Genomic DNA, 25,364 nt, shown 5'->3' on the forward strand with positions numbered 1-25,364 from the left:
GTAGGTCTGACTCATAAACTCAAAATCTGTGTCACCCCGCTTCCCCACCTTCACTCTCCATTGTTTCCTACCAGATCGACACAGGCCGACACAGGGACAGCAAATACTTGGTACTGGTGCTGTGTGTCACCTGCTGCCACCCCCTGCACTTCATGGCAACCACTGTTAACTCACAATCTCGCTTCTTCCCATTTGAGCCTCAAAATCCTTCTCAGCCAGTACTCAGAGCAGATACTACCAGCTGATCGGAATTAGCCTTGGCGTAATGAAAAAGCACATCCAGTAAGTATTGCCAGGCCCCTTCTGGAATAAGCCCTGTGTTGCTATTACCGACAATTCTTGACCACATGACTAGGGTCATGCTTAGAGGCAGGGTGACTGCAGAATGGCACTGGACCTTCCTTCCCTGGGGTCTCCATCCAACGCTGAGAAGGATGGCTAAAAGTCTCCTGAGAGATGGAGAGTGTACAAAGAAATTGTCTCAGACATTTTGCCCACATTTTGGCTCTGGGGTTCATCAGAACTGCAGTCATACTGTTATTTGTTTCCTTATGGATACTTTGTCTAAAACCTAATAGATGCACTGCAGGCACGCTGGTCATGCCCCTGTGATCTCAACTGCAAAGCTTCCTACAAGAGTCTTCAACGAAGGAAAGTAGGATGCCTATACACTTATGCTTTCTAAAACAAGGAACGATTCTGTTTAATCAACTAGCAGGGATTGTAGACCCCTCCAAAATAGAATCAGCCTGAAGGTACACAACAAATGAAAAATACAGCAGATAGAGGTCGCCAGTCAAGTGGCATTACCTGAAAAGTGTTTGATCACCCAAATCCGTTCGTCACTTTTGTTAGCAGCTTCCCTTATCCAGGTCCCAAATGTCTCCTTAACTTTAAATACTTGAGTTGCGTTTCCAATGGAAGTGATCATAGATCCTGCCAAGAAGGAGAAAGCAAGGCCACTCACCTGCTACTTCTGACTTTAAGGAATCTGATTCCTGAATTTCAAAATGGTGCTTTGTTTCCATACCTGCTTGTGGGTAATGGTGCTCGCTGACTTTCTCATCAGCTTTTCCAACTAAAGTGTCATCATTTGGTACAGCACATGTCTCACCTAAAACCACGACAGGAATAATAAACAGAGCAAATACAGCTGACACCGTGAAATATGAGCAACTTTTTACCTGGTGCTGTCCCCACCTCATTGCAGACTCCAACTCCCTAGCACCGCTCTGACTAGGCCCACCAGGGTTCCTGGGGCTTGTTAACAAGCAACATCAAGTCATAGGCTTCCCATGTTCCCTCCTGCTTGCTGTGTTCCCAAGAAGCTCTCCGTGACCCCAGTTCCTAGAACACAATCCCAGGAGGATGCCAGTAAAAAGGGAAACATGACCTGTCCCCCACCTTCCCATTCAAGCCCTCAGCAACTTTGGGGAGAGGCAGGCCAATTGACACCTCTGGCCTCTCTGGGCAGTGTTCTGGAAGAATCTTCACTTTCAGAGAAGCTGATGGGAGTTGCCTCAGAAATGAGGTGGACCTGACAGCCAGGGTCTTCTGTGAGAGGTGCTGAGAAAGGCATCATAGAGCTTTAGAAGAAGAAGGGCCCTGGAGGCAGATGGATCTGGAGGTGTTCAGGTCTAATCATGGCCATTTTCCTGCCTGTCTCTGCTTCACAACCTAGTCCTTGAGGGACTGCTTGATCCAAGGTCAGTTTGAGGCTGCACCTCCCTCCTCTCTTCACTGTAACAAGCCACCCTGGCTTGTCAGTCTCCCCTTTGATGATGTCATTGTTAGGTGCCATTGAGTTGACTCTGACTCATAGCAACCCTATGCACAATACAACGAAACACTGCCCCGTCCTGTGCCATCCTTACAGCTGTTGTTACAGCTGCCACTGTGCCCATCCATCTCATTGGGGGTCTTCCTCTTTGTCACTGACCCTCCACTTTACCAAGCATAATGTCCTTCTCCAGGACTGTTCCCTCCTGTTAACATGCCTGAAGTATGAAAGACAAAGTCTTGTCATCCTGGCTTCTAAGGAGCATTCTGGTTGTACTTCTTCCAACACAGATTGGTTTGTTTCTGGCACTCCATGGTGTTTTCAGGCCTTTGGTGAAGAGGTGCTTCAAAGTGGCAGGAAAAGGGGAGGGCCAAGACCAGTGAGAAGTCTAGAGCAGATGGGGCTGCGGCCAGGGGCTGGGGCAAGCTGGGAGAATCTGGCTTTCTGGGAGTAGGCCCATTTACCTAGACAAATTCTGAGGGGTTCAGATGATCTGGTGATTGCTAGACAAAAAGGATAGCTTTTGTATTGTCACTAGGAAGCTCACAGAATAATCCAAAGGGATTTCTTCATCAGTAAAATCAAAGGCTGAACCCACCATGATCTTTCAGCTTCTTTGCAGCAGTGTGAACGAACTTGTGTTTCTCTGAAGTCCTGTCATCTGATGAGTCTCTGTTACAACCCCCCTATATGCCACCCTGTGACCTCTGGGTTTCCTCTGGACTCTCCTCAGACTCCACACTTAGGGCCTTGGGCTTTGAACAAGAGAGAGACTTAAAAACTCTCCCATTTATATTCGGACAGAAAAGCTTTCATTAATTCCTATTGTACCAATCTGCCTCTGGCTGTGGTGAAAAGAGAGGAGGGGGTTAAAGACATGAAATAGGAGAAAGGGCCAAGTTCAGATGTAAAACGCCTGGCTACTAAGAACCCATTTCTAGTAGACAGAGTAGAAGATAATGGCCTCTCATTTAAAGCAGTTTTCGCAACACAGGGCCTCAACCCGTGCCAACCCAGCCTCTTAGTGGATATGCTGAGCAGAGCAGAGGGCTTCTGCAGGCACCGACTGGCACGGGCTGACAGAGTCTTTGGCAAATCAGAATTCCGCAAAAGCTCAGGTCAGACCCCTCTTCTTTCTGGGGAGTGTCCAAGCTCAGAAAGGGAAGCTACAGGAAGCAGAACAAAGGGCTGATGCTAATGGGGGTGGTGGGGGGTGGTGCTGAACTTGAGGGAAGGAGCAGAGCTGTATGATTTAACATTGTTAGCTGCAGGGCTAGAATTATAATCAGGCTCCCTTTATTGGGGGTGGGTAGCATCTTTGAAAGCACAGATTTACCCACTCTGACAGCCAAGTGCAAGACCGCAAAATGCCTTTCAGAAAGACGAGTGAACTAAATAGAACTAAAGACTGTTTAGGAAAGTGGCAGAGGAATTTGTGAGAGAGAAATTCCAGCTAGGATTCTCTTCTATGTTTGCCAGTGAAGTGAGAGCAGTAAGTTGTACCTCATGGTCTAAGGTGAGTGGATCCTAGGTCACCTCTATTGGGAAGAAGTTTTAGCATCGCCCCAAGAAGTTTTTCTACTAATGTTAGATGCCATGGAGCCAGGTCTAACTCACAGCGCCATGCACAACAGAACCAGACACCATCAGGTCCTGTGCTACCCTCACAATTGTTAGGTTTAAGTGCATTGGTGTCAGTCATTCTCTCTGAGGGCCTTCCTCTTTTGCACTGACCCTCTGCTTGGTACCAAGCATGATGTCCTTCTCCAGGGACTGGCTCTTTCTGACATGTCCAAAGTACAAGAGATGAAGTCTTACCCACCGTTCTCTCTTCTAAGGGATATTATGGCTATACTTCTTCTAAGACAAATTTAAAATTTTTTCTTCTGGCAGCCTATGGAACTTTCAATATTTTCCACTGGCACCATAATGGTGGTGGTGTTTGTTGTTAAGTGCGACCCTGTATATGGTTTCCAAGGAACAGCAGGTGGGTTTGAACCACAAGATTCGCCCACCTTGTGGTTCAAACCAACATTGTGGTCCAGTGCTTATCCTACAGCGCCACACCAGGACTCCACTGTTGTTGTTGTTAGTTGTTCTCCAATTGATTCTGACATGGTAGCTCAGGTGTGCTGAGTAGAACAGTTCCACAGAAGGTTATCAAGGCTGGGACCTTTTGAAAGCACATTGGGAAGCCTGTCTTCCAAGACTCCTCTGGGTGGGTTCAAACTGCCAACCTTTTAATCATCCAGCATTGAACCATTTGTGCAAACCAAAGACTATTTCTACAGCTACAGCCTCACCATCCCAGCCACGAACTGGCCACACACACAAAAACAGTCCTCTTACCCTGCCACAGGTCAGGTATTCCTTGTCCTTGAAGGACTTAGGTGTAGATTACCACCTCTGAAAGGAAAATGCTCGAAGAGTGAGGGCCTTTTGAGTCAGGCAGACCTGGGATTAGAACCCAGCTCTGCCACTCACTAATGAAGTAACCTTAAGCAACTTTCTTAGCTCCTCTGGGTTTTAATTTTCTCTGTGAATTGGAGACAATAATAGAACTTGATAGAGTCCTGGTGTGGTGCTGTAGGATAATTGCTGGACTGCTAATCACAAGGTGGGTGGTTCAAACCCACCAGCTGCTCCTTGGAAGCCCCATACAGGCCAACTGAGTCAGAACCGACTTGAAGGCACTTAACAACAATGATGCGTGTATCTTAGGGTTATTGTGAGGATTAAATGAAATAACCACTTAAAACTGTACCTACTTGTTAGGTGCCATCAAGTCAGTTCCAACTCATAGCAATTCTATATGCACAACAGCATGACACACTACCTGGTCCTGGGCTAGTCTCACAATTGTTATGTTTGAGCCCATTGTTGTTGCCATGGTGTCAGTCCATCTTGTTGAGGGTCTTCCTCTTTTTTTTTTTTTCTTTTTTTACCTACACTCCACTTTACCAAGCATGATGTCCTTCTCCAGGGACTAGTCCCTCCTGACAACATTTCCGAAGTATGAGAGACAAAGTCTCACCATCCTGGCTTCTAAGGAGCAGTCTGGCTTCTCATTCATCAACACTCCAAAATATTGGTGTTGATGGTCCCACCATTTGCTGTCAAAGTCAACTGGGACTCATAGTTACGCCATGTGTGTCAGAGTAGAACCATGCTCTGCAGGGGTCTCAGTGTCTGATTTGTTGGAAGTAGGCCTTTCTTCTGGGACACTTCTAGTTTGACTAGACCCTCCAATTTTTCAACCAGCAATCGAGCACTTTAACCATTTGCCTCACCCAGAGATTCCAGTGGTGATGGTAGGACTGTAGGCAGTATTTGTGAGGAGTTAACAGGTTGGAACTTCCCCATCATCTCACTAAGGATCAGTCAACCCTCCAAAAAGTGCCTTGGTACAAGATGTTTAACAACTTAGCATTAGAGAAGGTGTAGAGACTTGGAGATGGTTGGATTTAGACTAACAGGAGGCACAGTCTGGAGATAAATAAAGAAGGTAACTGCTGGGGGTCATCACGTCGGGACTGACTCCTAGCAACCTTATGCACACAGAGCAATAAACACTGCCCAGTCCTGCGCCGACTTCATGATCATTGCTATGCTTGAGCCCTTTGTTGCTGCCACGGTGACAATCCAACTCATTGGGGGTCTTCCTCTTTTTCACTGACCTTTCACTTGACTGAACATAATGTCCTTCTCCAGGGACTCATCCCTCCTGATAATGTGTCCAAAGTATAAGAGACAAAGCCTCACCATCCTGGCTTCTAAGGAGCATTCTGGCTGTACTTGTTCCAAGACAGATCGGTCTGTTCTTTTGGCAGTCCATGGTACTTCTAATATTCTCCTCGAATGCCATAACTCAAATGCATCAATTCTGCTACAATCTTCCTTATTCACTGTCCGACTTTCACATGCATATGAGCCTACAGAATATACCATGGTTTGGTTCAAGTGCACTTTAGTCCTCAAATTGATATCTTTGCTCTTGAATGCTTTAAAGTGGTCTTGTGCAACAGATTTGCCTAATGCAGTACATCATTTGGTTTCTTCATTGCTGCTTCCATGAGTGTTGATGGTTGATCCAAGCAAAATGAAGTCTTTGACAACTTCAATCTTGTCTCCACGTATCTTGATGTTATTTATTGGTCCAATGATGAGGATTTTCACTTTCATTACATTGAGGTGCAAAGAGGGATAAGAAAATGAAGTGGGAGCCCAATCCTTATCTCTGTAGGTTTCTCTGGCCTCCCATGAGCATGTTGCAAGGGAAACTCTCCCTTTGGACAAAATATTTTCCCTTTGTTTTAAAAAAACTTGTTTACAAGTCTGGGGTGTAGCCCATGAGTTGGGGACCACAGTGACAGGGGCGAGTTCCCTGGGACAGGGGTTAGTGACCTGTGCACTGGCCGTTAGACATGGGTGGCTGCCGCTGGCCCTTGGCTCTTCTGCTTCCAGGTGGTCCTGGAGGACCTGGAGGCCCCTGTGGTCCAGGTGGGCCTTGGTCACCTTTGGCACCTGGATTAAGAAAGAGAGACATTGATTGATCAAAGGACCATAAACAGAGATTGGGTTTCACACAAGGAAAGGGGATAAAAGAACCGCTCTAGAGGGTCTTCCCAGAGGTTAACTATACACAAGTTGAGAAAACCCACAAGAGGTGCTGAGTACCAAATATGTGCCAGGAACTATGCTAAGAACTTTACAGCCTCCTCACCATCATTCTTCCTAAGCGCTCTGGAGGGCAGTGTTATTACCCTCAGTGAACTGAGTCCTAGAGAAGTTAAGGGCTTTGTCCTACATCACAACTTGAATAGAGCTGGAACTCAACCTCAGGTGAGTCTCAGGCCAAAGACGATCCATTTTACATTGGCCAGTGTCAGTGGATGTCAACCCTGGCTGTACATTAGACTCACTTAAGGACCTTTGATAACATTCTAACACTAGGTTCCACTCCAAACCAATCAGAATATTTAGGGTGTCAGGTTGGACACCTGCATTTTTTATGCAGCCAGGTATGAGAAATACTGCTTTACTTGCACTTGGTAGAAGAAAAAATCTTTAATGAGAAGTTAGGAGCTCCTTTAAGTTCTGGTTCTATTCAGCATTATGATCTTGGGCAGGGAACTTAACCCTTCTGAGCCTCTGTTTTCTCATCTCCAGTGTGAGTCTTGCAATCCCTGCCCTGGCCTGCCCTGGGTGCCTCCAATGAGTTTACTGCTATGAATGCTTCAAAGCTGTAATCCTACACACCTGCAGGCAGCCACGCCTCTAACTTCAGGTGGCTCATGTGACTCATTTGCCCTGTAAATGGGCAGTTGGTTCTGGACCTTCCATTTACAGATATTACTGGACTGGGCTGTTTAGTCCTTTGATTCTACCCTCTTGTTTTGAGCTAAGACTAGTGTTGTTGTTGTTAAGTGTCATCGAGTCAATTCCGACCCTTAGTGACCCTGTATAGGGTTTCTGAGGAGCAGCTGGTGAGCTTGAACCACCGACCTTGCAGTTCAAATGACTTTACAGTCTGACGCATTAACCCACAGTGCCACACCAGGACTAGTGATCTGAGGCCAATTTAGCTGCCTGTATCTACCCAGACCAAATAAGCCCTTTCAGTCTACAGTGAGCAGTAGGGGACATATGGGGCAGAGGTCTGTTGACTGAGCAGACAAGAGTCAACCTTTCCACAACTGCTCCTCTTTCTGCCCAGTGAACACACTCAATTCTGGTTTGGGGGACACTCAAGGATGGTGCTTTTCTGAATGGTTTGTTATCACTCCCAGTTTGGTCAAAAGAATAGGGGAATGTGGTATTCTGGAGATGCCCATTTCCCATAGACCTGAAGTACAACATAGCCTCACATTTTCAAAGTATGCTGATGTCAAAACACATTTAAATTTTATGTGTTTTGCATAGCAACTTTCCCTGCTTATGAAACAAACCATACTCAACAGAATTGAATCGTTCCTTGATTAAATACAATTTGTCAGGTACTTTTAACACAGTGCCTGACAAATTGTAGGTAATATATAAATGCTGCATGGATGGGTAGATAATTGGATGGATGAGTTATTCAGGATCATTATTCTACATATTATCATTCTAACTTCTTGAGGACAGATAATCATATCTTATTCATTTTCATATTCCCAGACTCATAAAAGGTATTCTCTGTATTCAGTAATGCTTCTTGAATATGTTAATATGATAGTTAGGTTCTTATGACATCAAGTGTCTGCTAAGTACCATGCTTTTAAAGCTCTTCTCTTCTCCCTCATTACAATCAGCTCTCTCCCACCCTTTCCATCCTATGATTTCTGTGTAGAACTAGCTGTCGCTTAGCTCCATCCCCCTCAAAACAAACAAACAAAACAAAACCAATCCCACCACACTGGAGTCAATTCGGACTCATAGCAACCTTGTAGGGCAGAGTGGAACTGTCCCATAGGATTTCCAAGGCTATCAATCTTTTCCAGAAGTAGACTAGCCGCATCTTCCTCCCACAGAGTGACCAGTAGGTTCCAACTGCTCATATTTGGGTTCAGAGCTGAGTACTTTAACCACTGCATCACCAGGTCTCCTCCTTCCCTCAGAGGTACCAAATATTTGCTTTTAACCTAGGCTAGACTCAGGAAAGGAAAATCAGTAACCAAGTTTTACCTCTAACTTTATGTCAAAAGCTTAGGATAAAGGTCCAAGAATGACTCTGCCTCTACACCGAAGAAAATGCATGTGCGTTTCTGCTAGTTATTCTCTATGAGATACCTTAAATTGCTTACTTGTCTTGTTTCAGATTGTGCTGCATTTAAATAAATATTTGGAAAAAGAAGCTGCCATCATCCTATTTCAACCCAAACTTCCCTTTAGACCTGAATTTGGTCTTGCCCACACCAGAGTAACATGCAGTTTCCTTCTTTTTTGAAAGCACAGAGCATGCTGCAAAACAGATGACCGCAAAAAGCAAACAAAGAGAGAGGAGCTAGAGAGAAGAGCTACTGCAGCTCTAGGCCCATATGCCTCAGGGAGCCAGTAAACGGTGGCTTACCTGTGAGGAGCACATCATTGGACACATCCCCTTTGTCTCCCTTCTCACCCTTCTGTCCTGGTGGGCCCTGGTTTCCGGTCACGCCCAGTTCACCAGGGTCTCCCTTTTCTCCTTTTTCCCCTGGAATTCCTGTGGCTCCAGGTAGTCCTGAGAATAAATAGCATATTATTTTCTGGTGCAAGAAATGCTGGAGAAAACGAATACCATACTTTTTACTTTTGATATAAAGCCGCCTTAAGAATCAAACATGTCCATCCTTAAAGAATTTCTGATGCTCTCTGCTGGCTTATTTTTAGAGAAATTTGGCTGGACCAACAGGTAGGAAAGAGGACCGAACCACAGGCGATTATAGCCACAGCAGAAAGCAAGTGAGACCTAGAGGAGGGCCTGTCACCTGCATCATCCAGCACACTGGGGTGGTCCCCCTGAGCTGTTATCCTCACTCTCACTGTAAAAAAAAAACTGGTCAAGATCTCTGCTCACTGTATAATTCTCAGAGTTTACACAGGGAATAGTTCTCATCCCCATCAGTTAGTCTGGAAGACTCACAAAAGAATAGAATTTGGGGTGGAGCCATCAGAAAGTTTATCTTGGTAAAAAAAAAACAACAACAAAAAAAACACAAAAAACACAAAAACGCTTCTGTTGCGTTGACTCTCATTCATGGTGGCCCCTTTTGTGCCAGAGTAACACTGTGCTCCACGGGGTTTTCAGTGACTGATTTTGGGGAAGTAGCTCACCAGATCTTTATTTCAAGGTGCCTCTGGCTGGACTTGAACCACCAACCTGTTGGTTAGTAGTCAAGAATGATAACTGTGTGCACCACCCAGGTATTCTCTTGTCTTTGTCCAAAACAACAAAAAACAAAACCCCAGTTCACAGCTGTAGTTGACTCCGACATAATAGTGATTCTATAGGAAAAGCAGAACTTCCCCATAGGGTTTCCAAGGCTGTAAATCTTTATGGAAACACATCTTTCTCCTGCAGAGTACCTGGTGGGTTCAAACCACTAACCTTTCAGTTGGCAGCTGAGTGCTTAACCACTGTGCCACCCGGGCTCCTCTTTGTCATGGGGCTAACTTACCCTGAGAATAAAGGGTATGTGGAAGCTTCAAAAACTTCAGAAGGAGCCAACAGACCTACAAGTGACTCAGCATTTAGCTCTTGTCAGAATATGGTCCAAAATTCAAACCATTGCATCAATGAACTTCATCATATTAACAAATTCTGTAAGAATAATCCTATGGCCATCTCAATGGATGAAGAAAAGGCATTTGATATAGTTCAGCACTCATGCATAACAATTTTCATCAAACTAGTAATAGAAGGGAACTTCCTAAATCTGAAAAAGAGAATTTACAAAAACTTATAGTTAACACCACACTTAGTAGTGAAAGACTAAATGCTTTCCCTCTAACATCAGGAAGAGGCAAGAATGTCTGCTCACTTTTTATTTAACACTGCTGGATATTTTAATCAATGCAATAGACAAGGAAAGAAGATTCAAAAGGCATACAGACTGGGAAGGAAAAACTAAACTTCATTTGTAGACGTGATTGTTGACCAATCCTAATTCTCTAATGTCATCATTCTGACCTTGCAAATATCTTCCCTCCTGATTTAAAATTACATCTGGGCCTTCTCCTTCCTCCCCTCAACCTCAGTCACAAAGGATATTCAAGTATAATAGAGAATCCAATTGCAAGACACTTTGGTCATTTAGATCAACCTCCTATCCAATCACCAAAGCCTTTTGATTTTACTTGGTTGGCTCTTCTTAGGCTCCGTCATTGATGGGAGATCATCACTACATCACATCACAGATTGAACTTGAATACTCCACACTGCCATCAAAGGCAGTTTTCCCCTAAAACATAAAGTTAGAGCTCTTCACATCTCTCATTTACCCCAGAGGAATGGTAAATCTCCAAAGTGGTTTGTGTTCTCCTATATTCAATGGTAACATCAAAGACTACAGTCTTCAGTAAGGATTGCACTTCAATGTAAAGAAATGAAAATCTTCACAACTGGATCAATAAATAACATCATGATAAATGGAGAAAAAAATTGAAGTTGTCCGAGACTTCAATTTGCTTGGATCTACAATCAATGCTAATGGAAGTAACAGTCAAGAAATCAAATGATGTATTGCATTAACCAAGTCCGCTGACAAAAACAGCTCTTTAATGTGCTCAAGAGCGAGAAGGTCAGTTTGAGGACTAAGGTGCACCTGACCCAATCCATGGTATTTTTAATTGTCTCCTATGCATATATAAGGTCTCTATAAGTTCACACCTACTCGATGGCACCTAACAACAACAACAATGCATGTGAAAGTTGGGCAATGAACAAAGAAGACAACAGAATCATATATTTGGTTATGGTGTTGGAGAAGAATATTAAAAGTACATAAAAACACTCCAGTATCTAAGTGAGGAGACCTGGTGTGGCACTGTGGGTTAATGCACTAGACCATACAAGGTCAGAGGTTCAAACTCACCAGTCACTCCTCAAAAACCCTAAACAGGGTTGCTATGAGTCGGGAACTGACTTGATGACACTTAACAACAACAACATCTAAGTGAAGGACTCCTGGTGTGGCACTGTAGGATCAGCACTGGACTGAAAACCACAAGGTCTGTAGTTCAAGCCCACCAGATGCTCCCTGGAAGCCCTATCTATACAAGGCCACTATGAGTTGGAATCAACTGGGCATCATTTAACAACAAAAAATCTAAGTGAAACCATCACTTGTCTGTCAGAATGCTCCTTAGCAGCCAGAATGATGAGACTTCATCTCACATACTTCAGACATATTAACAGGAGGGAGCAGTCCCTGGAGAAGGACATCATGCTTGGTAAAGTGGAGGGTCAGTGACAAAGAGCAAAACCCCCAATGAGATGGCTTGGCACAGTGGCAGCAGCAGTGGGCTCAAACATACCAATGGTTGTGAGGATGGCTCAGGACCGGGCATTTCATTCTTTTGTTTATAATGTTGCTCTGAGTTGGAACCAACTTGATGGCACCTAACAACAACAATGCAATGAAAACCATTGGAAACCAGCTATAGCTGAGAGTCAGAAATCCCGGGTTCCTTGACTTTATCAATGGTTACCTCAGGCAAGCCTTGTACACTGCCTGAGGAGCTGGGGATAGAGTGGAGGAGAATGTGGAGAAGAACAGGGGAAACCTCTCTATTGTCAGCAAATGGCTCTGCTGTGGATTTACCGCAATCATGCCTCTCAGGTCAGGGATTCATCGCTCACAATGCATCTCTCCCTCCTGCACTGAAAAGCTATCACTTTGGGTCATCTCCACCTACAGGTCACCAGGACATCATGCTGGAAAGTGGTCCACTTACTCGGGGACCTCTGCATGGGCAGACGTTCTTTTGTCAGTATTTTCAATAGACAATTTGACACATTATCTGGCGGAGACAAAAGACAAGCATGTTGCCATAGAGTCCAGCCAGCCCAACGCACCAAGTATAAGTGATACCTTCTAAAGGTCTCACGTGACCCAGATTTAGCAGTGCTCAGGGAAATGGTATCCGCTAGTTACTCCCGGGTTTTCTTTTAAGGCATTTATTCCTGTCACAAAGAGCCTTTCTGCATCATCATCCAATTTCCCCTTCCTTTTATTCCTTCCTCTTAGGCCTCTCATTTTCTCTCTTAAAAAGGCTATGTGTGAAATAGGAAAATGTTCACACCACTGCATCGCCCTCCTGAGAACAGGTATTTAAAGATACAGCGAAGACTTTTGCTTCAGGATGCATTTTGACACTGAGCTGGGGCATGAACTACCATTTAATTAAGAAAGGGCAGGGATACTGGGCACAAAATCCATCTCTGCCCTCTCTTTGACATCACCTCTGGAAAGCATCACCTGACCTTGAGTGGCAAGACTGCTTTGTTGTACATTGGCCATGGTGTCAGATATAAACTATTCACCGTCAGAGGACCTACAGAGGTCAGGACTACGAGCTGTGCACATGGACACGAGTGTGATCTGGATCCTAGCCTTGTTTATCCCATGCCGCCTCGCTCCTTCCCGTCAGCACATTCTCACAGGAAAAGGCCAGAGTCTGCTTGCCTTGCTCCTGAGCTATTTTTCTTCTTTGGTGGTGCCCACTCAGAACAAACAGCTTTACCAGCACTGGAGTTTAGGGTTGTGTGACGGTCTCCGGGCTGGGGTCAATTCCATCATCTTCATGGCAGGGGGTGAAGGAGGATGTTTTATTTTAGGCAAAACCATCTGTTACCAACTCTGGCAGGGGAAAAGGGGGCCAAGGGGTGTTGCGCAAAACTCAGTCCCAAGACATGAGTAAGGAGGAGGACGTTTATTTCTGTTTCTGTGGGGATTTGATTTTTAAAGCCAATGTGATGTTAACTCTTAAGTGAGAAAATGAGAGAGAGAGAAGAAATGCTTTGTTCTGTTAGACACAAAGTCACTATGGGTTGGAACCGACTCAATGGCAGTCGATAACATCCAGTTGTTGTGTTATCCAGTCAGTTCTGACTCATAGCGACCTTGTCTAGGGTTTCTGAGGAGTGGCTGATGTCAACATAGCAGTGTTTATAAAAACTGGAAACCATATTATATGTGTCATAACCCAACCCTCTCAGTCTACAGACCCAGGCTCAGATGGTGGAATGACCTGCCCAAGGCCTCAGAGTCCAGTTAAGACTGAGCCAGGTGTTGCTGGGACTCCTTCCATTGATCACCTCTGCCTTTTTAAGCAGGAACTATAGACATATCTTCTGCTTTGCGTGGCAGGTTATTCATTACTCACTGAATGTGCATTCTTTTCAATGCCCTGCAGTCTGCACTGACAGACTGGAATCCTTCCAGCCCTGCTAGGGCACTCAACATCAGGGTTCAGATGATAACAAGGCAGAGTCTTAGAGTCGTCAATAAATTGTAGGGGCTCAGATTTCTTTCCTGTTTGTTCCTGCCATGGGGGATCCCCAGTAACCCCACCCTGACAACTCAGGTTCAGGAAAGCTTCATGTTGCTGTGGTTATAGGAGTCTGAGTGGCCTCGATCCATGTCCTGCCTCTTCCACCTATTAGCTATTTGGCAAGTTACTGTCATTCATTTAGCAACATTCACTGAGCTCCTGGGCTAAGTGAATGCTGCACAAGACCAGGGGTCTCCTCATGGAGATCACATTCTCCCTAGAGAGCCAGGCCACAAACACACAGTGAGCTTGGCCTGTTTGAGAAACAGAAAGATAAGCTTTCTTCATCTAGAAAAATGTGGCTAATAAAAACTTCCTTCCTCCTCACGCTGACGTGAGCATTAAACCAAACCCATTGCTATTGTGAGAGAAATACACACTCATGTTAGTATGAACCGGTGACCCTGGCGCTGCTTGTCTCGTGACTGGCTTTCCGTCAGCACATTCTGTCAGAAGAAGGTGAGAATCTGCTTGGAGGGCGGAGGAGAACTACCCCATGGGGTTTCCAGGGCTGTAATCTTTACGGGAGCAGACTGCCAGTTTCTTCCAGACTCATGCTAACCAAACCTCTGACCTTTCAGTTAGCAGCCGAGCACTTAATCAAAGCACCACCAGGGCCCCTGGAGCACTGCTAGAGTAAAGTTAGTGCAGTGGCTCCACATGATAAGCACTGGACTGCGAACCTCAGGGTCTGCGGTTCGAGCCCACCAGCCGCTCCGCAGGAGAAAGATGAGACTTTCTACTCCCTCAAAGATTTAAATCCTCAGAAACCCTATACAGGCTGGCTATGAGTTGGAACCGACTCTACAGCACTTAACAACAACAACAACAACAACATTTAGATGTTCAGAAGACTGTTGCCAGAGGGCACATCCCACCTTGAGTCCCTGTCTCTGTGGAACAGGACTCCTGGTTTCATCTTTTTGAAACTAGCATTTGTTCCGTCTTTCTGGAATGCTCTTCCATATCTCTCCTCCTCGTCAAATCAGTAATGATCCTTCAGCTCAGCAGCTTCCATATGGTCTCTTCTCTGACAGCCCTGACCAGGGCCAGGGTCCTTTCTGTGTAAGATGCCGCAGGACCTTCCTGGACATTGGCAGCTGGGACACTCAGACTTCTCTGGTCTCCCTCCAGCCGCTAGGAGTCCCTTGTTGCTCCTCCCACTCTGGGCTCCCTACCCCCAAGGTCTGTGCATGCACCTCCCTTCCTCCCTCCCTCTCTCAGCCTTCAGATCGGACCCTCCCTATTACTGTACCCTCTTCTTTGCTTCAAACATGTATCTCTGGTTATGATGTGGTGGTGGTGGTGGTGGTGGTGGTGGTGGGCTGTGGAGTCGATTCTGACACATAGTGAACTTTGCATATGGTTTCCGAGGCCCAGTGTTACATGGTCCCCCTCTAGTAAATCAGCTGCCAGGAGTTAGGCTCCAACCCATAACCACCCTACATGTGTCAGAGTAGAACTGAGCTCCATAGAGATTTTAATGGCACATCTTTCAAAAGTAGGTTGCTAGGACTTTCTTCCAGGGCATTTCTGAGTGAACTCAAACCACCAACCTTTTGGTTATCAGTTAAGTGCATTAACCATTTGCACCAGAATCTTATAATACTCAGTGCTGAATCCTTAGGAATGGATCACGTTTTTTAGCGTCTTCCCGGGATAAACCAAGCATGTCCCACACACTGAGTCATCATTATTCTATGCTATGCTCTTTCATAATTATAATGATTACTCTACATGTAATGATCCATTACTCCTACATAATTCTGTGATTGCAGGCCTTGTGCATACTGAACTAGCCTGGGCTGTGTCCAGCACATTTCCCTAGAAGCTGCCTCCAAGGGATAGGAGCAGGTCAGCTTTACCAAGTGGTCATGGTGCTCAGCATTTCCTCCTTCCCCATAGAGTCCTTCCAGTGTTTGCAGGTTAAGAGTAGAGCAGAGGGTGCTCAACCAGAAGACGTTTTAATACAATCTTTTCATTCTCTATAATAAGTTTAAACTAGAAAAATTTCTTCAGCAGGATTAAAGTCTAGCTTCCTGCCTTCTAAAGAAACATACATTATAAAGTATAAAGCATTTTTATACCACAACTCTGTATAACAGAGCTAAGAATTTTTTCTAAAAACATGTTTTTCTCAAAACCTTAAAGCCCTGTAAACAAATTATTCAGTAATATTGCCTGAAAAAGATGTTTATAGCTGAAAATAAAATTAATTTAAAGGAAAAAAAAAAAGAGTAAAACAGAGGTTGGGAAGGAGTAGCTGTTCTATCTGTAGGAATCTTCTAGTATTTCCTCTAGTCCAGGGCATGTTGAGGTACATTTGGGTATTAGAGCCAAGAGGTTGAAAAGACACAAGAGGGTGCAGTGGAGTCTTAGACTGAAAATAACTTCTCCTGGCCCCTCAGCAGTGGTCTTGACAGAAGGCTGAGAGCCAGATCAGCCTCCACTGTGCCAGGTGCCAGCTCTCTTCAGGTGAGCCTGACTCCTCAGGATCTGCCCCACCAGCCCCAGCCTTGCCTCCTGGCAGGCCCTGCATGAGCCCCCTGCCTCTCACTGCTCCCTATACGTATGGGACACATTGATGCTCCTTTGCTGAGGTGCTGGCAATGTTCCCATGCACATCAGGCAGGGGATGCCAGCCTCATCTTTGTAAGAGTCCTGAGAACCTGCCGAAAAGACCCAGGAAGCTTGGTCAGCTGACTTGAGAGCCAGCCTTGGGGAGAAGTTGCTGTGTTCAGCCTTCGCTGCCTTTCTACTCAAACGTGCCAACTATTCCTTTGGCCAGTCCTTACCAGGAGCCAACATTAGTCAACTGATTTTCAATCCAACAAGCAGGAATAGGCAGTGTGAGGGCAAGGCAGGAACTTAACCTTGAAGGAACTCAGGGTATCACAGCGCCCCACAACTTATGGTATCTCCAGGACTGACTTATGGTATCTCCCGTCCCACCCTTTCTGACTTTCAGTATGAGCAGAACAAGCTGGAGGGTAGGAATCAGAGAGACACCGCTCCAGGTGAAATAAACATTTGTCGGGGCTGAACAGCTGCCTCCATGAGCTGCCTCCTTTGTCATAAGACCAGAAGTGGATGGTGCCTGAGAGCCATCTAATTACTAAGCATTATGATCGACGTATAAAATTACATCTGATTACTAAACATTATGCTCAACGTATAAAATTACATCTGATTAGTAAACATTATGATCAAAGATTCTAGAGGCAAATCCTGATCAAAAGGGGTAAACATGCAACGGAATGTCAAATTCTCATGGACTTTAGGCTTTCTGGAACCTTTGAAACTGGATAACGCCTACGCACACACACACGCACACACACAAACTTTTAACCTTAAATAAAAACTATCTCTTGAAGTCTTATTGGAAACAATAAATATCTTACTTTAATTAGTAAAGTACATCTGCTTTGAGCATTGTGTTCTTTTAAAGAATCATCTATGTGAGGCCAAACTGACAATGACGACTAGAAAGATTGGCTGGAAACTTAGGGACAGTGAGTTGATGATGGTGGTGGTTTATCAATGTGGGAAAAGGCAGAATGCTAGCAAAGCTGGAAGAATGTAACCAACGAAATGTGTCTGTAGAAATTGTTAAAATGGTGTCTCTTTGTCTATGTATATTTTCACCAAAACAAGACACCCCAGGACCCAGTGGCTCCCAGACAAGAGATAAAGCAGAGATGAAACATCTTAAACCACCACCCACAGATTTAATCCAGAAGCACAATCATGCAGCCAAGCAATGAGGAAATTCGCAAGAAGAATTGCTAGATACCCATTTTGCCTCTTTTCCCATTTGTTCCTTTTTCGCCTTTTGGACCCTGGAGACCGGGCAGTCCATGTGATCCATTGTGTCCTGCTATGCCATCTGCTCCAGGAGGTCCTGGGTCAAAACACAAAACAGGGATAGTTCCAAACTCATCACTGAAGTGTTCGTGCAATTTGCAGGCACCCGATGCGGTCTCCACCTTTGCTGTTCCCTCCCCACCCCTGCAGTGACAGATGGTGGGGGTGGGGATGTAGGTTCTTGGAATGGGAGGTGGCAGGGGAGCTTGCGACTGGGGTAGAGAGAAGGGCTAGGGGAAGGGAGGGGGCATACTCAGGGCCACCTCCATATTCTTCCTCCTCCCCACCTCATCCTTTCTGGAGGACGTTGGCGAATCACCCAGATCCTCCTAGGAAACTGGAAATTCTGTGGGAGCTTACCTGGTGGGCCAGGTGGTCCTACAATAGAAAAAGAAATTAGGATGATAAACTACTTGAAGGAAAAAAGGCCAGCATCACAACCCAAAATAAATCAGAGTACCCTCCCCTACCCACACCTACCTTAAAATGTACTAAAGATTTAGTGATTTTAAGGAACGGATCCCACACCTTTTATTTCAAAATCCTTACATTTGCCTAACAAGGAGCCCTAGTGGTATTTGGCTGCTAATCAAAAGATTAGTGGTTCAAACCCACCCATGGGCTCTAAGGGAGAAAGATGTGGTCATCTGCTGCCATAAAGATGGCAGCCTAGAAAAACCTACGGGACAGTTTATGCTCTGTTACATACGGTTGCTATGAGTTGGAATTAAGTCAACTGCACCCAACAACGCATTTGCCTAAGAGATTCTTAAAAGCAATTCAACAAAGACCCATTTACCAATCAAAACCATTTGTGCTGAAATTTCAATAAAAGAATAAGTTCCAAGTTGGCATTACTATGGATTAATAGATCTTTCATTTTATTTTACAGCAATGTCTCTGGACAAGGGCATCATGCTGATAAAGCGGAGGGTCAGCGGGGGGTGGGGGGAGGGTAGGGAAGAGGAAGACCCCCCAATGATATGGATTGATGGGGATGGGTTCAAACATGACAATAATTGAATTGTGAGGCTGACGCAAGACTGGGCAGTATTTCCTTTCATTGTGCATTGGATCCTTAGGAGTCAGACTTAACACCTAATGACAGCAATCGAGTAATCAATTTAATGAGGTTCAATAAGAGGACACAGGGACCCCAGTATGTGGCCTCAAAAGGTAGTGCCATCATTCAACGGTTAGACGTAGCTCCTGACCTGGACCCAATGCCCCCATCCACCAGCTTATCTCCTTAGGGCTGCCCAAGGGAGTTCAGAGCAAAATGGTTCTCTATTTTATTGTATGAAATAACCTGAGAAAAATCAAGAGCCCAGATCAGGTAACAAATTCCTTCCCTATTATGTGATTACCAGAGGATCTAGGGAGTTCAGAGGAATGGTTTACATATAATCTGACAAAACAATTTTGCTTCTTATTGTCAACTATTCTATTTGAGAACTCAGGCAAGGTAATGAGAAGGCAACATGAGCAGTTGAAATACTTGTGTTTCCCCAGAACACATATACCGATGACCGGTGCTGGAGTAGAAAGGTTTTCCCATAAATCCAAGTCAGTGATCAATCAGAAACTAAGCATTTATTAAGGTTGCTATTATTATTATTATTTTACTACATGCACCAAACCCCTCCTTGTGTGGGCCACACAAAACTGCAGAAATCTTGGTTCTTCCATTAATTGTGTTTACAATCTACTTGGGAAAGGCACTCTGAAACCACGATGATTTACGAAGGTGCTGAAATCCATTGCTGATGAACCCTCATCATGGTTGTTCATGTATATCAGAGCTGAACTGAGCTTCATAGGGTTTTTAATGGCTGGTTTTCTGGAAGTAGATCACTAGGACTTTCTTTCGCGATGCCTCTGCATGTCGTGGAGTTCGTTTTGACTCATAAGATCCTCTATAGGGTTTCTGAGGCTGTAAATCTCTATGGGAATGTTACCTATCAAAAATGGAGGATTTGTGAATCCAGGTGGAGACCTGGTTGGCCAGCAGTGTGGCAAGACCTGGGGACTCTTTGGCCCAGAGTTAGTGACATAGGCACAGAGGACTAGAGTAGAGAGTGAAGCATCCAGCTGATACGAAGAGAGGGCATATGCACAAGAACACCCACACTTGCAGATAATACCCACTTGATCTGGCTTCAATGACTGGATGATCAGAGCTCAACCCGAAGAAGATAGAAGAGGGGGAAAAAAAAAGAGTAATCTGATACAATTTGATGAACTTGACCTACACCTATGGATGCAGTAGCTCAAAAGAGGGAACAAATCTTTACAGCAAGGATCATTCCCACCCCCTCCACACACAGAGTAGACAGGGATGGGCATCTTGGACATTGGCTACCCAAAATAGGTGGGGAGGGCTACAAAGGCAAGAAGTGACTGGTTTACAAGCTTTCAAGAGGGAACCTAGATCCAGAGGGCGTGGGGGAAGGTAGAATCTCCAGTGAGTAGTAGCCAATCTGTCTGGGCAGGGCTGATGAAATTAAATGCAGATGGGTCTCTTGTGATATAATAGTGAATAATTGTTATCAGGACTGATTGTGAGGGTTGGAAAGAAGTTTTATAGCAAGGAGGGGAGTGATTAATATTTCAGTCTAGGAGTGGAGGTCCTTGGGACCATTAAGGGAGAAGAGTGGAGAGTAGGACCCTACACAGAGAAGCAGTGACGCCAGAGATGGAGGCAGAGATGATGATGTGGAGAGATGGAGCAGCTGGGGACTTTAGACACAAAGAGGGAGAGGGGCTGTGTGCTGAGGACCAGGGGGCAGGCTTGTAGTGTATACCCTTTGGTTGGTTGATGATGCATGGAGAGGATTGTAACCATGGCAATGAAACGATATACGATAGAATGAATGTAAAACTAATGTTCTCCCATGTAAACTATCACATAATTCACAATAAAACACTTTTAAAAAAATGGAGGCTATAAAAGCACGAAGGCTTCCTGAGTGTGCCTAGTTTCAGAATGAGGCAGGTAAGGTAGAATCGCCACAGGATAGTTTTCCTCTTCTCCAGGTAGATCTGGTGAGAGGGAATGGAGGGATGATGGTGATAGGATTTTATGATTCAATTGTGAGACATTGTTATCAGGATTAATCACTATGGTCACAATGGTAATTGTAGAAGATGTGTAACTGAAAGGAGCAGTAGTTAATCTTTCATTTCATGAACAGAGGACACCAGGTCCATCAAGAAGGAAGGGCATGAGTGGAGTGAGAGAATCTATTTAGAAAAGTGGCTACAGCAGAGATGGTGACAGAGGTAATGGCGTGAGAGAGAGAGGGCAGCTGAGGACTCCAGACCCACAGACTGAGAAAGGTTGAGTGCCTGGGGGCAGGAGGCTGGCTTGCAAAATGTGTCCTTTGGACACTTAAATGAATATATATTTTTTTGTTTTGTATGTGTGCATTAAATATGTTTGCTTTGTTCATTTATGAAATTAAGATATAAAAGAAAAGCAAGCTACAGAGAGGAAGCAGGATAACTATTGTTTTTGGGGAGGGGATTATAATCATTGAGATGAACCAAAGTGTACAATTTGTTGCTGTAAAGCTGGTGATCTTGTCTGTTAACCTTCACTCAATTCACAAGAAAAAGTTAATAAATAAATAAAATGGGGTGGAAAAGTATATTATAAATTAAAAAAAAATCTTTATGGGAGTCTCCTCTTTCTCCTGCAGAGCAGCTGGTAGAGTTGAACTCCTGACCTAGGGGTTAGCAGTCTAACAGATAACCCACTATGCTACTAGGGCTCCTTCAAGATGCCTTTGTTATTGTTGTTGTTAAGTGTCATAGAGTCCTAGTGTGGCGCTGCACGATAAACACTGGATTGAAAACTTGTTCTGAACCAAAAGGTTGGTGGTTCAAACCCACCAATCACTCCTCAGAAACCCTATACAGGGTCCATGTGAGTTGGAACAGACGCAACAACACTTAACAGCAACAACAATCCCTTCTTTATAGAGTTTCTGAGGAATGGTTGGTGGGTTTGAACTGCCAAGCTTGTGGTTAGCAGTCCAGAGCTTACCCTACAGCACCACACTGCTGTTGTTAAGTGCTGTTTTGAGTCCATTCCGACTGCTAGCAACCATGTATAGGGTTTCCGAGGAGCTGTTGGTAGGTTTGAACTGCTGACCTTGCTGTCCAGTGCATTCTCCTGCAGCACCACACCAGGACTCTCGGTGGACTCAAACTGCCAACCTTTTTGTTAGCAGCCAAGCGTGTTAACTGTATCAGATGAGAGAACTCACCTCTCCCATAGACATGTGTATGTAAGAATCAAAGGTGGTCCTATTAAAATCTAAATAACTGAGGGAGAAATGCAAATTCTCAGCAGGAGCTTGAACTGGAATGGGTGGGTTTGAAAGCCTGCTTTTAAGAGCCTTGGGAGAAAGGACAAGACTGGTTAGTGGGTGGGGGTAGGTTGGAGGCACTTGAATGCCAAGTCCAGTGGTTTAGAGCATTATCTGTGGAGGAAGAAGGAGCAACAATAGATGGGTTTTGTTTTGTTTTTCCTTTTTTATTGTAAAAAATGTATTGAGTAGAGGTTCACAGAGCAGATCATCTATCTGGCATTTAGCAAATCATACACTTCATTTCATCTCAATGATTTGCATTCCCTTAACATGGCTTCTCCTACTTCCTCCCTGTTTCTTGTTTCCATTTCTCCTGCACCTTTCTGAACTTTGTCCTTGGGTAAGTGCTGCCTTCTGGATCTCGAATGATTGACCATTTTGTGGTGTGCATACTTCACTAGTGTTGTTGCCCCCCTATAAACCTATCTATTGCTTGTCAGTAGATTCAGGGGAATCTGTATTTGTTTGAGATTTTCTTTGTAGTTGGAAGGTAACTAGAAGTCGATGGAAAGGAAAGAGAGAAAGAGAGAATCAACCCCAGGTATCTATATAGTGAAAACCAGGGATAAAGTTGGGGGATGAACATGGTGAGTGCAGAATTGAAGAGGAAGCTAGAAATTTAAGAGGTATCTCAGCAAACTCTGAGTGATTGTGTCTGAGGCAAAGCTGACTGGGAAGTAGGGCACTAATGGAGAGAGGCAACCCTAATAGTCATGGGAGCCTTAGAAGAAGGGTTGTTTGGGAGTTTGCTCCCCTGTAGCCAGTTCTACTATAGGCCAAAATGATTTTCTGAAAATGGCATCAGCGTCTAGGGTCAGTGAAGGCTGTGTCTACGTGATTTTAACACTAGATGGAGCACACGCACTGGTATGGGGGTCATGTGGACAGCTGACCTCAGTCAAAAGAAATCAATTGTGATCTTTTCCACCTGCACCAAACCCCAAACCAACTCCATCAAGTTGATTCTTCTGACTCATAGTGACCGTAGAATATTGGGTAAAATGGCCCCCAGGGTTTCCAAGGCTGTAAATCGTTTAGGGAAGCAAACGGCCACATCTTTTGAGTTGCTGGGTTTAAACTGCTGACCTCTTCATTAGCGGTCGAATGCTTTAACCACTACTCCAGCAGGGCTCTCTCCCAACCAAAGATGGAGTCAAAATCAGATGAACAGATTAATAAACTAGGAAGGTAAACAAGCAGGAATTGATAGCTAGTGGACTCTTCAAAAACTTCATAGAAAAATGGAATTAAAACATGATGGAAATGATGCACAGAGGGGATTGTAATCATTGCAATGAAACAAGGAGTATAAAACCAATGATCTTCCAATTCACAATAGAAACTTAAAAAAAAAGCTGATGGAATTTTCCCAGAAACCTTCTCTGTCGTAGGGATCCTGTATAAGGAGCAGAAAAGTCACCTCGTTCTCCATGGAGTGGCTTGTGGATCTGAACTGCTCACCTTGTGATCAGCAGCCCAACACACACCTATTGTACTTACTACCAGCGCTTCTTCAGTGTCATTGAGTCTGTTTCCACTCATAGGGACCCTGTATAGAGTTTCCAAGGAGCAGCTAATGAATTTGAACTGCTGACCTTGTGGTTCAAACTGACCTTGCATTCCAGTGCTTATCCTACAGCACCACATCAGGACTCATTTTGTACTGGGCCCTGAAAATTATGTAGTTATTTCTGCCAATTCCACACTCCTAACCAGTGTTGATCAGGATTGGATAGATTCTTGACAGGAATTGAGCCAATTGGATGTTTATTCTCCTTGAACTATAAAAGTGGGAATAGTGACTGCAATAATGTAAACTAGAGATCTGTGGCTAACAATAGCCATGAAGGAGTTAAAAAAAAAATTGTCTGCAGAGAAAAAAGAACAAATTAGGGATAAGCAGAGAGGAAAGGCGGTTGTCCCCAGAGAGTCAGAAAGATGGCCAGGAGCTCTGTGAGTGCCTGGTTCCATCCCTCTGGGGCCTGGCTACATCCCCTCCACTCTGGTTCTGAGATATTCTTGTGGTGAGGACAGGACTTGTATTCACTAAAGTCAATTTCATTTTTCTCTTCTTGGTCCCAGCTGTGGGGTAGAGAATTCAGCTTTACCCAAAGATTGGATATTTGTGCTTGGTTCCTGACAGACAAACTCTCAAACCTTGGGATTTCTCCAGTGATTGAAGTGGCTTTAATGAGATAGACCACTGCAGATCAGTCAAGCTCAGTGGGGAACATGATCAATCATTTATGCCTCATGAGGCCCCAGTGAAGTCTTTCTAGTTGGTCCCATTGGAGATGTTGTTGTTGTTGGGTGTTTTCTAGCCGACTGTGAACTGATAGTACCTCCTGTAGCAGAGAAGGGTTTTATTGATGGTCTGTCTCGTGCACAGCTGCTAGATACATTGAACTACCAACCCTGCAATTAGCAGCTGAGCACTAAATTGCTGCATCACCAGTTCTGACTGTAGTGACCGTGTATAGGGTTTCTGCGACAACAGTGCATCTTTACAAGAGCAGTCCCCTCATCTTTCTCCTGAGGAGCCAACCTTGTGCTTATCAGTCCAGTGCTTATCCTACAACACCACTGCTTTTGCTATGTAATGCCACTGAGATTTTAGAGTGGAATTGTTATCACAACATGGCCTAATCCATCTTGATAAATTGGGAGAAAAATGAGGCTTTCTGCTCCTGTAAATATTTACAGCCTCAGAAACCCTTTACAGACAGGGTGGCTATGAGTCTGGATTGACTCCATGACAGTGGGTGAGGATCATTACCATGGAGTCCCTGGGAGGTGCAAATGGTTGGAGGGCCCTGTCCAATCAGAGGTGTCTCAGAAGAGAAGGCTGGCGATGTACGTCCCAATAGTCATCCATTGAAAACCTTCTGGAGCACAGTTCGACTCTGACACTCATGATGTCACTAGGAAATGGAACCAACGCTACAGCAACTAGCCTCCTTATGAAAATTCATAACCTCCCTCTTCTTTTCTTTTTCTGTAATAAGCTCGAGTGGATATCTGCTATAGTAGAAATTCTACTATAGGTAGAAGAAATTAATTGAGACAGGAAACACAGGCATGACACTTAGGAAGTAACATCATAAAGACATGTGAGACTCAATCCTAGGCACAAGCCTTTGCATTAGCCTGTGCTGCAGGCATTCCAAAACCCCACTTCTATGTTTCTCTAATTTCCTATTAGCAGCCTCCCCTTTTAATCTGGAATGGTGTCAAAAGAGGTATAGCCTGACCCAAGGCACTTGCTTAGTACAGCCAAGAGCACACAGGAAATGACTACCTATTACTCACAGTATTGCCGATGGAGAGAAAGA

The 25,364-nt window shown here is 44.6% G+C and overlaps 1 protein-coding gene across 1 annotated transcript in view; it reads right to left on the reverse strand.

Moving 5' to 3' along the window:
* The window catches only part of GLDN (gliomedin), an 80,767-nt gene that overhangs the window by 6,086 nt on the left and 49,317 nt on the right, over window positions 1-25,364 (reverse strand). Inside the window, exons 3-8 of the mRNA XM_006831648.1 lie at window positions 18,017-18,034; window positions 17,586-17,693; window positions 8,832-8,978; window positions 6,185-6,304; window positions 1,031-1,114; window positions 811-936 (exon numbers count right to left, since the gene is read on the reverse strand). Coding sequence (XP_006831711.1) covers window positions 811-936; window positions 1,031-1,114; window positions 6,185-6,304; window positions 8,832-8,978; window positions 17,586-17,693; window positions 18,017-18,034 — 603 coding nt within the window. The remainder of the gene's footprint in view (window positions 1-810; window positions 937-1,030; window positions 1,115-6,184; window positions 6,305-8,831; window positions 8,979-17,585; window positions 17,694-18,016; window positions 18,035-25,364) is intronic.

This window comes from Chrysochloris asiatica, unplaced genomic scaffold (assembly GCF_000296735.1).
Source record: "Chrysochloris asiatica unplaced genomic scaffold, ChrAsi1.0 scaffold00004, whole genome shotgun sequence".
Taxonomy (NCBI): Eukaryota; Metazoa; Chordata; class Mammalia; order Afrosoricida; family Chrysochloridae; genus Chrysochloris; species Chrysochloris asiatica.